A 13,747-nucleotide genomic window follows, 5' to 3' on the forward strand; every position below is an offset into this window, starting at 1 on the left:
AGAGTAAAGCCAGATACAAAATGAAGGCAATCCTCCAGCACCAGAGTAGCTTTTTCTAGCGATGCTGTGTTAGTGAAAATGATGCATCTTGAGATCGGGACAAATGCAACTTAAGTAGAACCTCTCGAAACTTAATTGTACCATTGTCCATATTTACGCTAACTAAAGCAGCCCTACGCTCTAGTAATAGGAGAATATCAAGGTTGGAGCAGAAAGGCAAATAAAGTGCGAGAGAAATGGCTCTGTGCTCAAGGGTTGCTCAATGTTTGATCACTTGAGGCCACTTGCTGTTCCATTTGTTTTTAATGGGGAATTAATTCAATTTCTTGAAGATGGACTGCAGAAATTGGACTATGTTTAACTGTAGAATAGTATTTAAAGTAAACTGTCCAGTAATAATATACACTGAGCTATATCCTTCCTAATTGTACAAGGAGTGGTGATAATTGGGACAATTTGCCAATTCAGGCTACCTTGTACTCTGATACTTGAAGCCTGTGCTGTCCCTTCAAGGAAGAAGTGACTTTAAAACTTACAGAAAGACCCAGACTTCCAACCAAGTAAAATATTTTACTGCTATGCTGTAGTACTTATTAAGATTTCAATATAAAATAATATATCAGCCTAAAGCAATATCACGTGTTCCACACCTGCTAAACTCCTCTTCTCCCTTTCTCTCCCTCTGCTTTTCCCTCTTTCTTTCTAACCCCCTGCCTACCCCCGAAGAAACACAAATTCCAAATCGTATTTGTGTGTAGCAAAGATTCAATGGTTTGGGCAAATAAAAGGCTTTATAAAATAGCATCGCTGCCTCCTTGCTGACATGGATCCATCCCTTTAATTAGAAATAACGTAATGTTAGAATAATCAGTCTGCCACTCGTGTACACAACCACTGGTTGTTTTCTGACTGGAAGCTGATCCTAAGCCTTGGCTGATGGAAACTGTCAGAAACATCCTTTTATTGAATTGGAAATTTTTCCGACCGCTTCCTCAAAAGGGAAGCTGTCATTTTGAAACGGAATTCAGAATTGTGGAGCTGTGCTATCAGTCATCTGAAGAAGTGAAACATTTTCTGTTTTGGTTACACGATCACAGTTAGATATTAGATGGTATGGGCACAATCCTAAACACAACATGCTTGGACAGCTTACTGAAGTAATCAGCAGTACTTCACCACAGTGAATGTCTCCGGCAGGACCTGAACTTGAAACACAGCCCTGTTCCAATCTTTGGCTAACTGTCAAGCCATGACTCTGTGGCAAAACTTTTACCTCTGAGTCAGAAGGTTGTGGTTTCAAGATCCGTTCCAGGGCTTGAGCACAAAATCTAGGCAGCCTTCTGAGTTGGACATAAAATATTCCATGGCATTACTTCAAAAAAGAGCTGGTGAGCGAGGAGCGAAGTGGAGTTGAAGCCAAGATCAGATCGGTCATGATCTTATTGAATGGTGGAGCAGGCTCAAGTGGCCAAATGGCCTACTCCTGCTCCTATTTCTTATGTCCTTGTGTGTCCTAGTCAATATTTATCCTTGAAGCAACATCATGAACACATTATCTGGTCATTATCTCATTGCCGTGTGTGGGACATTGCTGTGTGCAAATTGGCTGTCGTGTGTCCTTCATTACAACAGTGACTACACTTCAAAAAGTACTTTGCCTGTAAAGCACTTTGGGATGTCCTGAGGTCAAGAAAGGCATTATATCAATACAAATTCTTTCTTTTCTTTGATACTAATTTGTGTCTCTATTTCTTATGTTCCAGAAAGCTTTGTTTTATATTGCCCTCTTTTCTTTGAGCTAATTTCCTGAGTCTTTCTAATTATTTTTATATTTCTCATGACTTTCCTTTTTATTATCTGTTCTTTAAGCACTAAATGCTTTTCAGCACACCACACTACTATACCAGAGCATATTGATATATTTTCTATAATTCTCGGTTTGCAGCCGGATTTGATCTTGGGATGCTTGTATCATGTTTGTGATCACTTAGCAAATTGGAGTACTTTCAGTTGACACTTAATTAGTTAATTAAGCAAAGAGAAATGCTTTTATCCAGTGTCGTAAGTCAGGAACGGAGTTTTATTGGTTAATGCTTGAACCCTAGAAAAGATCCTACTTCTAAACAAAAAAGGAATTCTATTCCAGTCCGTATAGAGCTTTGCATTGCATGATATTGAATGGCGGAGCAGGCTCAAATGGCTGTATGGCCTACTCCTGCTCCCATTTCTTATGTTCTTACCAGTGTATGTCTTGTACTGACTGTTTTTGCAATATTGTAGGATTCGGAATTGGAAAAAATCACAAGAAGATTTACCATTGAGCTGGCAAAGAAAGGGTTTATTGGTAAGTTTATGAAGAATTCTTCCAGGCTGTTTTACTGTGAATCTTACTGGCTGTTCTGTAATATTCCTAAAGCTATTTATGCACTGGAAACTGCCCCATTCATATTTTGGATTGCATTGGAACAGAACTAGACCAACAAACACACAATTGTGCATGTGTTTTACTTGAGTCATACTTGACAATTTCATTTTCTGACCACTGTATTTCTAATGGTAGCTGCATAGAGAGCAAGTGGCAAGTTGTACTGATGGCCCATATGGGCAGGCTAAGTCACTTAGCCGACTGAAAAATAAAGAGGGACCTGTATCTCCAGAGGCAGCAGCAGTGCTTCATTTACCTTACAATACGGGTGCATCTATCAGGAGAGTGTTTGGATATGGGTAGCAGTGCGTCTCATGATTCTGTTCTGGGTCTGCTTCTGTTCTGTGTACATCAATGATTTGGGATATAGGGCTAGAGGGAGTTGTCTTAGATTTGCAAACAACACTATATCAGTAGACATAATAAATAATGGAATAGGCAAAAACATGGCAAATGGAATTGAGTGTCAGTAAACGTGAAGTGGTACATTTTGTTTTAAAACATAATTATACATTTGGGAGAAAGCTGGGTGATGTGTAAGAGCAGAGGGATTTGGAGCTTCAGGTAAACACGATATTAAGAGCAGTGTCCCAAGTAGATGACGATTTTTTTAAAAAACTGATACAATACTGGGTTTTATGGCAAGTGATATAGAACATTAAAGTCGATGGTCAATCTATATAAAACTTAGTCAGACCACAATTTGGAATAACGAGTGCAGATTTGGGCTCCACATTATAGGAAGGGTGTTGAGGCAATAGAGAGGCTACAGCACAGGTACATTGGGATGATGAACTGCTGCCTGGAATGAGGAAATACAAATACAAAGAAAGACCTGATAACTTGGAACAGGGGAGGTTAAGTGATGATTTGCGAGCTATTTAAAATTATGAAGGGATGGTTCAAAGTAGGTAGGAACTGACTGTATCCGGTGGTTGAGAACAAGGAAATATAGATACTGTACCTGCACAAGAGAAAGGAGAAATGAATAGAGGGTATGAGGAATTGTATTTTTGCACAGAGGGTTGAGATCATGAAATACATTATCAGAGTTAGTGATTGGTGCAGCGACCATGTCAACATTATAGAATTGGTTAAGAATGTGGGTACGGTAGCGTGGTGGTTATGTTATAGACATAGAAACATAGAAAATAGGTGCAGGAGTAGGCCATTCGGCCCTTCGAGCCTGCACCACCATTCAATAAGATCATGGCTGATGATTCCCCCAGTACCCCTTTCCTGCTTTCTCTCCATACCCCTTGATCCCCTTAGCCGTAAGGGTCATATCTAACTCCCTCTTGAATGTATCCAATGAACTGGCATGAACAACTCTCTGCGGCAGGAATTCCACAGGTTTACAACTGAGTGAAGAAGTTTCTTCACATCTCAGTCCTAAATGGCCTACCCCCTTATCCCAAGACTGTGTCCCCTGGTTCTGGACTTCCCCAACATCGAGAACATTCTTCCCGCATCTAACTTGTCCAGTCCCGTCAGAATCTTATGTTTCTATGAGATCCCCTCTCATCCTTCTAAACTCCAGTGTATAAAAGGTCCAGTTGATCCAGTCTCTCCTTTATATGTCAGTCCAGCCATCCCTGGAATCAGTCTGGTGAACCTTCGCTGCACTCCCTCAATAGCAAAAACGTCCTTCCTCAGATTCGGAGACCAAAACTGAAGACAATATTCCAGGTGAGGCCTCACCAAGGCCCTGTACAACTGCAGTAAGACCTCCCTGCTCCTATATTCAAATCCCCTATCTATGAAGGCCAACATACCATTGCCACCTTCACCGCCTGCTGTACCTGCATGCCAACTTTCAATGACTGATGTACCATGACGCCCAGGTCTCGATGCACCTCCCCTTTTCCTAATCTGCCGCCATTCAGATATTCTGCCTTCGTGTTTTTGCCCCCAAAGTGGATAACCTCACATTTATCCACATTATACTGCATCTGCCATGCATTTGCCCGCTCACCTAACCTGTCCAAGTCACCCTGCAGTCTCTTGGCGTCCTCCTCACAGCTCAACACCACCACCCAGTTTAGTGTCATCTGCAAACTTGGAGATATTACACTCAATTCCTTCATCCAAATCATTAATGTATATTGTAAAGAGCTGGGGTCCCAGCACTGAGCCCTGCAGCACTGCACTAGTCACTGTCTGCCATTCTGAAAAGGACCTGTTTATCCCGGCTCTCTGCTTCCTGTCTGCCAACCAGTTCTCTATCCACGTCAGTACATTACCCCCAATACCATGTGCTTTAATTTTGCACACCAATCTCTTGTGTGGGACCTTGTCAAAAGCCTTTTGAAAGTCCAAATACACCACATTCACTGGTTCTCCCTTGTCCACTCTACTAGTTACATCCTCAAAAAATTCCAGAAGATTGGTCAAGCATGATTTCCCTTTCATAAATCCATGCTGACTTGGACCGATCCTGTCACTGCTTTCCAAAGGCGCTGCTATTTCATAATAATTGATTCCAACATTTCCCTGCGACTGATGTCAGGCTAACTGGTCTGTTATACCTGTTTTCTCTCTCCCTCCCTTTTTTAAAAAGTGGTGTTACATTAGCTACCCTCCAGTCCATAGGAACTGATCCAGAGTCGATAGACTGTTGGAAAATGATCACCAATGCATTCACTATTTCTAGGGCCACTTCCATAAGTACTCTGGGATGCAGACTATTAGGCCCCGGGGATTTATCGGCCTTCAATCCCATCAATTTCCATAACACAATTTCCTGCCTAATAAGGATATCCTTCCTTCTCACTAGACCCTCGGTCCCCTAGTACTTCCGGAAGGTTATTAATGTCTTCCTTTGTGAAGACAGAACCAAAGTATTTATTCAATTGGTCTGCCATTTCTTTATTCCCCATTATAAATTAACCTGAATCCGCAAGGGACCTACGTTTGTCTTCACTAATCTTTTTCTCTCCACATATCTATACAAGCTTTTGCAGTCAGTTTTATGTTCCTGGCAAGCTTCCTCTCATACTCTATTTTTCCCCTCTTAATTAAACCCTTTGTCCTCCTCTGCTGAATTCTAAATTTCTCCCAGTTCTCAGGTTTGCTGCTTTTTCTGGCCAATTTATATGCATCTTCCTTGGATTTAACACTATGCTTAATTTCCCTTGTCAGCCACGGTTGAGCCACCTTCCCCGTTTTATTTTTACTCCAGACAGGGATGTACACTTGTTGAAGTTCATCAATGTGATCTTTAAATGTTTGCCATTGCCTATCCACTGTCAATCCTTTAAGTATCATTTTGTCAGTCAATTCTAGCCAATTCACGTCTCATACCATCAAAGTTATCTTTCCTTAAGTTCAGGACCCTAGTTTCTGAATTAACTGTGTCACACTCCATCTTAAAGAATTCTACCATATTATGGTCACTCTTCCCCAAGGGGCCTCGCATAACAAGATTGTTAATTAGTCCTTTCCTCATTACACATCACCCAGTCTAGGATGGCCAACCCTCTAGTTGGTTCCTCGACATATTGGTCTGGAAAACCATCCCTAATACACTCCAGGAAATCCTCCTCCACCGTATTGCTACTAGTTTGGTTAGCCCAGTCAATATGTAGATTAAAGTCACCCATGATAACTGTTGTACCTTTATTGCACACATCCCTTATTTCTTGTTTGCTGTCCCCCAGCCTCACTACTGCTGTACACAACTCCCACTATCGTTTTCTGCCCTTTGGTATTCCGTAGCTCCACCCATACCGATTCCACATCATCCAAGCTAATGTCCTTCCTTACTATTGCATTAATTTACTCTTTAACCAGCAATGCCATCCCGCCTCCCTTTTCCTTTGTGTGTCCTTTCTAAATGTTGAATACCCCTGGATGTTGAGTTCCCATCCTTGGTCACCCTGGAGCCATGTCTCCGTGATGCCAATTTTATCATAACCGTCAACTGCTATCTGCGCAGTTAATTCGACCATCTTATTCCGAATGCTCCTCGCATTGAGGCACAGAGCCTTCAGGCATATCTTTCTAACACACTTTGCTCCTTTAGAATTTTGCTGTAATGTGGCCCTTTTTTGCTTTTTTGCCTTGGGTTTCTCTGCCCTCCACTTTTAAATTTTCTTCTTTCTATCTTGCTTCAGCCCCCATTCTACTTCCCTCTGTCTCCCTGCATAGGTTCCCATCCCCCTGCCATATTATTTAACTCCTCTAGCAAACACTCCCCCGAGGACATTGGTTCCGGTCCTGCCCTGGTGCAGACGTCCGGTTTATACTGGTCCCACCTCCCCCAGAACCGGTTCCAATGTCCCAGGAATTTGAATCCCTCCCTTCTGCAACACTCCTCAAGCTACGTATTCATCTGAGCTTTCCTGTGATTCCTACTCTGACCAGCATGTGGCACTGATAGCAATCCTGAGATTACTACTTTTGAGGTCCTACTTTTTAATTTAGCTCCTAGCTCCCTAAATTCGTCTCGTAGGACCTCATCCCGTTTTTTTTACCTATATGCACCACGATAACTGGCTGTTCACCCTCCCTTTTGAAAATGCCCTGCACCTGCTCAGACACATCCTTGACCCTTGCACCAGGGAGGCAACATACCATCCTGGAGTCTCTGTTGCGGCCACAGAAACTTCTGTCTATTCCCCTTACAATGAATCCCCTACCACTATAGCGCTCCCACTCTTTTTCCTGCCCTCCTGTGCAGCAGAGCCACCCATGGTGCCATGAACTTGGCGGCTGCTGCTGCTCTCCCCTGATGAGTCATTCTCCCAACAGTACCCAAAGCGTTGTATCTGTTTTGCAGGGGGATGACCGCAGGGGACCCCTGCACTACCTTCCTTGCACTGCTCTTCCTGTTGGTCACCCATTCCCTATCTGGCTGTGTACCCTTTACCTGCAGTAAGACCAACTCACTAAACATGCTATTCACGTCGTCCTCAGCATTGTTGATACTCCAGAGTAAATCCACTCGCAGCTCCAATGCCGCAATGCGGTTTGTCGGGAGCTGCAGCCGGATACACTTCCCGCATAGTCGTCGGGGACACTGGAAGCATCCCTGACTTCTCACATTACAGAAGGAGCATAACATGTGTGCGAGCTCTCCTGTCATGACTTAACCCCTAGATTAACTTAATTTGGCAACAATAATGCTGAAGGTTACTTACTAATCGGGAAAAGAAAAACTACTTACCAATCACTTACCCCCTTGGCTGTGAGGTCGCCTTTCGATTTCTTTCTACTTTTTGCCTTCTCTCCCTGCTGCAGGTTCCACGGGCACGGGATCGTTCACTAGCGCCTTGCCCCACTGCGCAATCTCCCCGAAGATAGAGAAACTATTTCCGCTGGTTGGGAAGTCTAGGACGAGGGGGCAGAGTCTAAAAATTAGAGCCAGAATTTTCAGGAATGAAGTTAGGAAACACTTCTATACACATTGGGCCCAAATGTGCCCAGGAGTTGCTGTTTTTTTTGGAGCAACTTGATTTTTCTGGAGTATCTTAAAAATCCTCATTCTGCACATTCAATTTGCGCCAATGTAAGTGAGTTACTTAGGATTTTATTTAGTTTCATTTTTTTTTCAGAAGGGGACGTTGCCAGCCACCTACACCTGTTTTGGCCATTTAACCAAGTTTGGACAACAAATAGTTTGTGGCCACACAGAACACTCTTGCGGAGAGTTAAGAAATCAGCGCAGGTAGCCAGAGATAGGAGGGTAAGGGAAGCACAGAGGACCTTGCAAAGCACTAAACACCTTCACAACAACATTAAAGAAGCATAAAAACCATCAATAATAAATTTTTAAAAACTCAAGTCCTACCTGACCGGGGAAGTCGGAGGGCCGGGCCGGCCGGTGTGGGAGGCCACTCGGCCGGGGATAGGAGCAGGAGAACACACCGACTCGAACACACCGGCAAGCACTTCAGCCAAGGCTAGGGGCAGGAGAACGCACCGACTCTCTGAGGACTGAACTTCTCCGAGGACTGGACTTCTCCGAAGAGTTTCAAGGTGGAATTTCGGGGGTGGGGGTGGCAGATCGGTGGTGCGCACTGTAATGACGCACTTAACACTGATCAGCAGTAGGGGGGAGCGGGATACTGCAGGAGTGGGATTTTGATAATGGCAGTCATTACACGAAAAGTCGGGGGTCGTTGCATTTTGCAGCGTGACCGCTGCTTTCTAGTATTAAGAGGCCTTAAGGAAAGGGACAATTTCGGCCCCATGCTGCCCTTACCCGGTCTGGCCTTTGTGACTCCAGACCCGCACTAACATGGTTGACTTTTAACTGCCCACTGAAGTGGCCCAGCAAGCCACTCAGTTGCATCAAACCAAACAAGACCCACCACCACCTTCTCAGGACAACTAGGGATTGGTAATAAATGCGGCCTTGCCAGCGTAACCCAAAATCCTGAGAATTAATTCCAAAAAATATATATATATATATACACTGGTAGATGGTTGACTGAAAGGGGAATAAAGGGAGTAGGACTACTCACGTGGAAGATAAACAACCCAGACTGAGTAAACCTGTTTATATGTTGTGATTTCTGTGCAATTCGTTAATGTTTAAACAAACATCCACATGCACTTATTAGTCATTGCAATAGGAACAAAATACCAACTGAGGGAGAGTTTAAGAGGAGTGCTTGAAGATAGAGGTAGAGGGACGGAGGTGTTTTTTGAGAACAAGTTCCAGGGAGCAGAGCCTAAGCAGCTGAAAGCTCTGCCACTGATAGTGGAACAGAGGAAGGGTGAAATGCACCAGGAGGCCAGACTCTGAACGTTAGTGTGTTTTTTATTCATACAAGGGATGTGGGTGTCACTGGCAAGGCCAGTAATCATGCTTGAAAAAGTGATGGTGAGCTGCAGTCCATGTGGTGAAGGTACTCCCACAGTGCTGACAGGCAGAATTTTGAGCCAGCAATAATGAAGGAATGGCCGATTATATTTCCAAGTCAGAATGGTGTGTGAGTTGGAGGTGATGTTCCCATGCGCCTGCTGCCCTTGTCCTTCTAGGTGGTAGAGGTCACGGGTTTGCGAGGTACTGTCGAAGAAGCAGTGGTGAGTTGCTGCAGTGCATCTTATAAATGGTACACTGCAGCCACGGTGTGGAGGGAGTGAATGTTTAAGGTGGTAGATGGGGTGCCAATCAAACAGGTTGCTTGGTCCTGGATGGTGTCAAGCTTCTTGTGTTGGAGCTGCACCCATCCAGGCAAGTGGAGAGTATGCCATCACAATCTTGACTTTTACCTTGTAGATGGTGGAAAGACTGAGGGAGTTGGGGGATGTGACACATGCTGTAGAATACCCAGCTTCTGACCTGTTCTTGCAGCTACAGTATTTGTGGCTAGTCCAGTTAAGTTTCCAGCCAATCGTGACCCCCGGGTGTTGGTGTGTGGAAGGGAGAGTAAGTCCAAAGGAGTAGAGGTAGGGTGTATAAATGATTGCGTGACCATAGAAGGATTTGAAGACAAAGATTTTATATTGAATATGTTCGGGGATGAGGAGCCTCCATGAGTAGGAATGGACAGGATATGAGCCTTTGTATTTTGGACAAGTTGGAGTTTATGGAGCATAGCTGAAGGTAGTTCAGCAAGGAGAGCATTGGGATAATTAAGTCTCTAGTTGATAAAAGCATAGGTGCAGGTTTTAATGGAGGTAGGGCTATGGTAGTGGTATAGGCAAGTAATATTGTAGAGGTGGAAATAAGATATAGGATTTGGAGTTCAGCTTAAGTTGTACAGGGTACCCTGGTTGCGCACTATCTTATTGAACCTTACTGAAAGAGCAGGGAGGTGGATGGATGTGGTATGGACTTTGTGGCAAGCACTGAACCATGACTTTGGTCCTCCTGATGGTAAGCTGAGTGAGGAGCTAAATGTCTAGAGATGGAATAGTGGCCACAGAAAGATTACTGAATTATGCTTAGCTTCTTTCCAGTCTATCTTATCTAAAGTTTGTTATTTATGCTAGTATTTGGAAGCAACCCTAGTAGTGATCGTCCGGATTTTGGGCACATTGAGGGCGAAACCACGCCTCTCTTACATTTGCACCAATTTTCACCCCTTTTTTTTTCTATCTTTCCTCCAACCAGCCCTCCCCCCACCCACTCAATTAACTGCTAAAGCTGCCAATCCTTGCTTGCTAGGGTCTTCTGGGTGTTAGCAGCATCCTGGTAACTCATTCAAGTGGCCATTCTAAATGTTTTGCCTTGAATGGCAATTCCACTGTGGAAGCCATTATAGCCGAGCCTGGTCCTGACCCAGTGTTCACACATGTTTCTTTCTTTGTCTCTTTCCCTTCCATTACCCAGCATGCTGGGGGCCATTACAGGTCCTGCTATGGCTAAAAGCAGCTAACTGCACAGACTGAGTGGAATCTGTGATTTATTGGGCTGTGGGAGGATTTTGACAATGGTTTTATGGTGTGAGCTGGCTTTATGAAGGAATGCTGTTTTGACTGTTCATGCACAACTGTTTTGCTTGTTGTGGGTTTTAAATTTCTCTGAGGTTGTGCACAGACGAGGTGTTGGAGCCTTCATCAGAATTAACTGGTTGCTCCGATTGGGCTCCCTTAGTCAGTGATAGAGTCAAAGGGAGGGGCACCTGTCTCCATTGCCTGTCAGCAATATCCCCTTTTGCCAAATTTGTTCAATCAATTCCTGAATGTGTTGGGTTAACTGGCGTATGATTACACAGAGCAGACAGCGCACTAGTAACTTGCCTAAGTGGTGGGTCTTCAGACGTGAATCTCTGCAAGCCACTCGGCCACTGAGCGAGAATGGTGCTTGCTCCATACCCTCCCTACCTGACTTCCACTTGCGTGCTTTGCAACAGGACTTGATGCATACCAATTTGGCACAAGGCCCTGGCTGACATAAAAACAATCGATTTTAAAGCCTTGGCCTGGCATTGTGCTTGAATTATCGATCGGTTCCCACAACTTGTTTTGGTTCTGCACTACTTCCCACCATCCCCTTCCCAACGGAGCTAAATCCTATTGATTAAAACAGAAGTGACGCAAAGTCTTTGAAGATTGCAGTAACAGTTGTACAGAACTGTTAAATTAGAATTTTCCACTTCATCGCAGTAGTCACCTCTACTGTTGGATTTTGATGCAATTGCCAACCATTGTTAGTTTATGTTTCAGATCCTGCTATTTGTGTGTGTAGAAACATAGAAACATAGAAATTAGGTGCAGGAGCAGGCTAGTCGGCCCTTCGAGCCTGCACCGCAATTCAATAAGATGACGGTTGATCATTCAACCTCCGTACCCCTTTCCTGCTTTCTCTCCATACCCCTTGATCCCTTTGGCCATAAGGGCCATATCTAGCTCCCTTTTGAATATATCTAACGAACTGGCCTCAACAACTTTCTGCAGTAGAGAATTCCACAGGTTAACCATTGAGTGAAGAAGTTTCTCCTCATCTCGGTCCTAAATGGCTTACCCCTTATCCTTAGACTGTGACCCCTGGTTCTGGACTTCCCCAACATCAGGAACATTCTTCCTGCCTCTAACCTGTCCAATCCCGTCAGAATTTTATATGTTTCTTTGAGATCCCCTCTCATTCTTCTAAACTCCAGTGGATACAATCCTAGTTGATCCAATCTCTCCTCATATGTCAGTCCTGCCATCCTGGGAATCGGTCTGCTGAACCTTTGCTGCACTCCCTCAATAGCAAGAATGTCCTTCCTCAGATTAGGAGACCAAAACTGAGCACAATATTCTAGGTGTGTAGTTTTATATTTTATGCATAATACAAGGTATAGAAATGGTAGCCTAGTAGTTATGGTACTGGACTAGCAACACAGACGTCATGAGTTCAAATTCAACCATGGCTCAAGAAAAAATAAATTAATTGGAATGGTTATGGATATTCTTCAGGGAAGGGAACCAGCTGCCCCCACCCAGTCTGTTCCACATGTAACTCCAGCCCACACTAAATGGGTGACTCATGATTCCCTCAAGGCAACTAGAGATAGGCATTAATTGCTTCCATGGTGGTATCTCAAAAACAAATCTTAAAAACATTATACTCCCTGTGTGCACACCTTCTGTGTATATGTACATATAAAACTATAATTTCTACTCCCTCAACTGCAAACCTGCATGGTGTGAAATTAAAAGTGTTGCCTCTTTAACTTTAAGCAAGTGCAGGGAGTTGCCTGTTTTTTCTATAACGTCCCCTCATTTTCTGTTTTGCCTAACAACTTTTGTAACCAAGGAGAACATGAAAAATAGGAGCAGGAGTCGGCCATACGGTCCCTCGAGCCTGCTCCATCATTCAATAAGATCATGGCTGATCTGATCTTGGCCTCAACTCCACTTTCCTGCCTGTTCCCCCATAACCCTCGACTCCCCTGTAGTTCAAGAATCTCTCTCTCTCTCTCTCTCTCTCTCTCTCTCTCTCTCTCTCTCTCTCTCAGCCTTGAATATATTCAATGACTCGGCTTCCACAGCTCTGGGGTAGAGAATTCTAAAGATTCATGATCCTCCGAGAAGAAATTCCTCCTCATCTCTGTCTTAAATGGGTGACCCCTTATCCTGAGACTAAGACCCCTAGTTCTCGTCATCATAGGCAGTCCCTCGAACAAGGATGACTTGCTTCCACACCAAAAGTTTACAGATGTTTCAATAGAGGACCCGATATTCCAGTCCTGGACTCGATGGGTGGAAGATGCCTGTGCGTGGATTTTAACATGCGGTGACTGTTGCACATTAGCCACCACACGGGCGTGACACAGCTAGGCCTTTATCCAGTGGCAAGGGTAAACCAGAATGACTGGAGACCTCCTCTGCTGCATGGACCTAGTGTGTGCACATATCGCAATGTGAGCTAGCCCGTGCTGCCCCTGGGCCCTCGGTGCTGTTGGGTTCCTGCCGGAGAGCAATGCTGGCGGATACCAAAGGGCTGGATTAATTTGCACTGTCACTTCTGGGGTTCGGAGGGGCCGAGCTGACAGTGGTGTGATCTGGTCTGCGGGCAGTGGCCGCTCTCCCCCGGGTAGCACTTGCTCTGCACAGTCTCCTGTCATTGCTCCCTTGGTCTCAGACCACCTGCTGTTGCTGAGTGATCCCCGAGTTCCAAAATGCCCCACAAAGGAGGCAGGTGCACAGCCTGTTCCTAGGACACTGCTGGCCACCAGGGGTCATCCAGACAGGAGTCCCCCACTTTGTTCTTATTTCCCCATTCCCATTTAAGGCAGTTCACATAGGGAAGTGAGCGTAGGGCAGAATGAGATTTATGCAGCTCTGTGGCATTGAGTTCATGTAGACAGTGGCACTCCATTACCGGTGTCAAAATGAGCGATCTGTGCAAAAATACTTTGGAAGTCCTGTTTCATCATTGCA

At 44.5% G+C, this 13,747-nt stretch overlaps 1 protein-coding gene across 2 annotated transcripts in view; it reads left to right on the forward strand.

The window, feature by feature from the left end:
• Nucleotides 1–13,747, forward strand: part of LOC139234924 (glutamate dehydrogenase, mitochondrial) — a 108,040-nt gene that overhangs the window by 43,603 nt on the left and 50,690 nt on the right. For both annotated transcript variants that reach the window (XM_070865825.1, XM_070865824.1), the window contains exon 4: nt 2,281–2,344. In XM_070865825.1, the coding sequence (XP_070721926.1) occupies nt 2,281–2,344 (64 nt within the window). The remainder of the gene's footprint in view (nt 1–2,280; nt 2,345–13,747) is intronic.

This window comes from Pristiophorus japonicus, chromosome 22, assembly GCF_044704955.1.
Source record: "Pristiophorus japonicus isolate sPriJap1 chromosome 22, sPriJap1.hap1, whole genome shotgun sequence".
Lineage (NCBI taxonomy): Eukaryota > Metazoa > Chordata > Chondrichthyes > Pristiophoridae > Pristiophorus > Pristiophorus japonicus.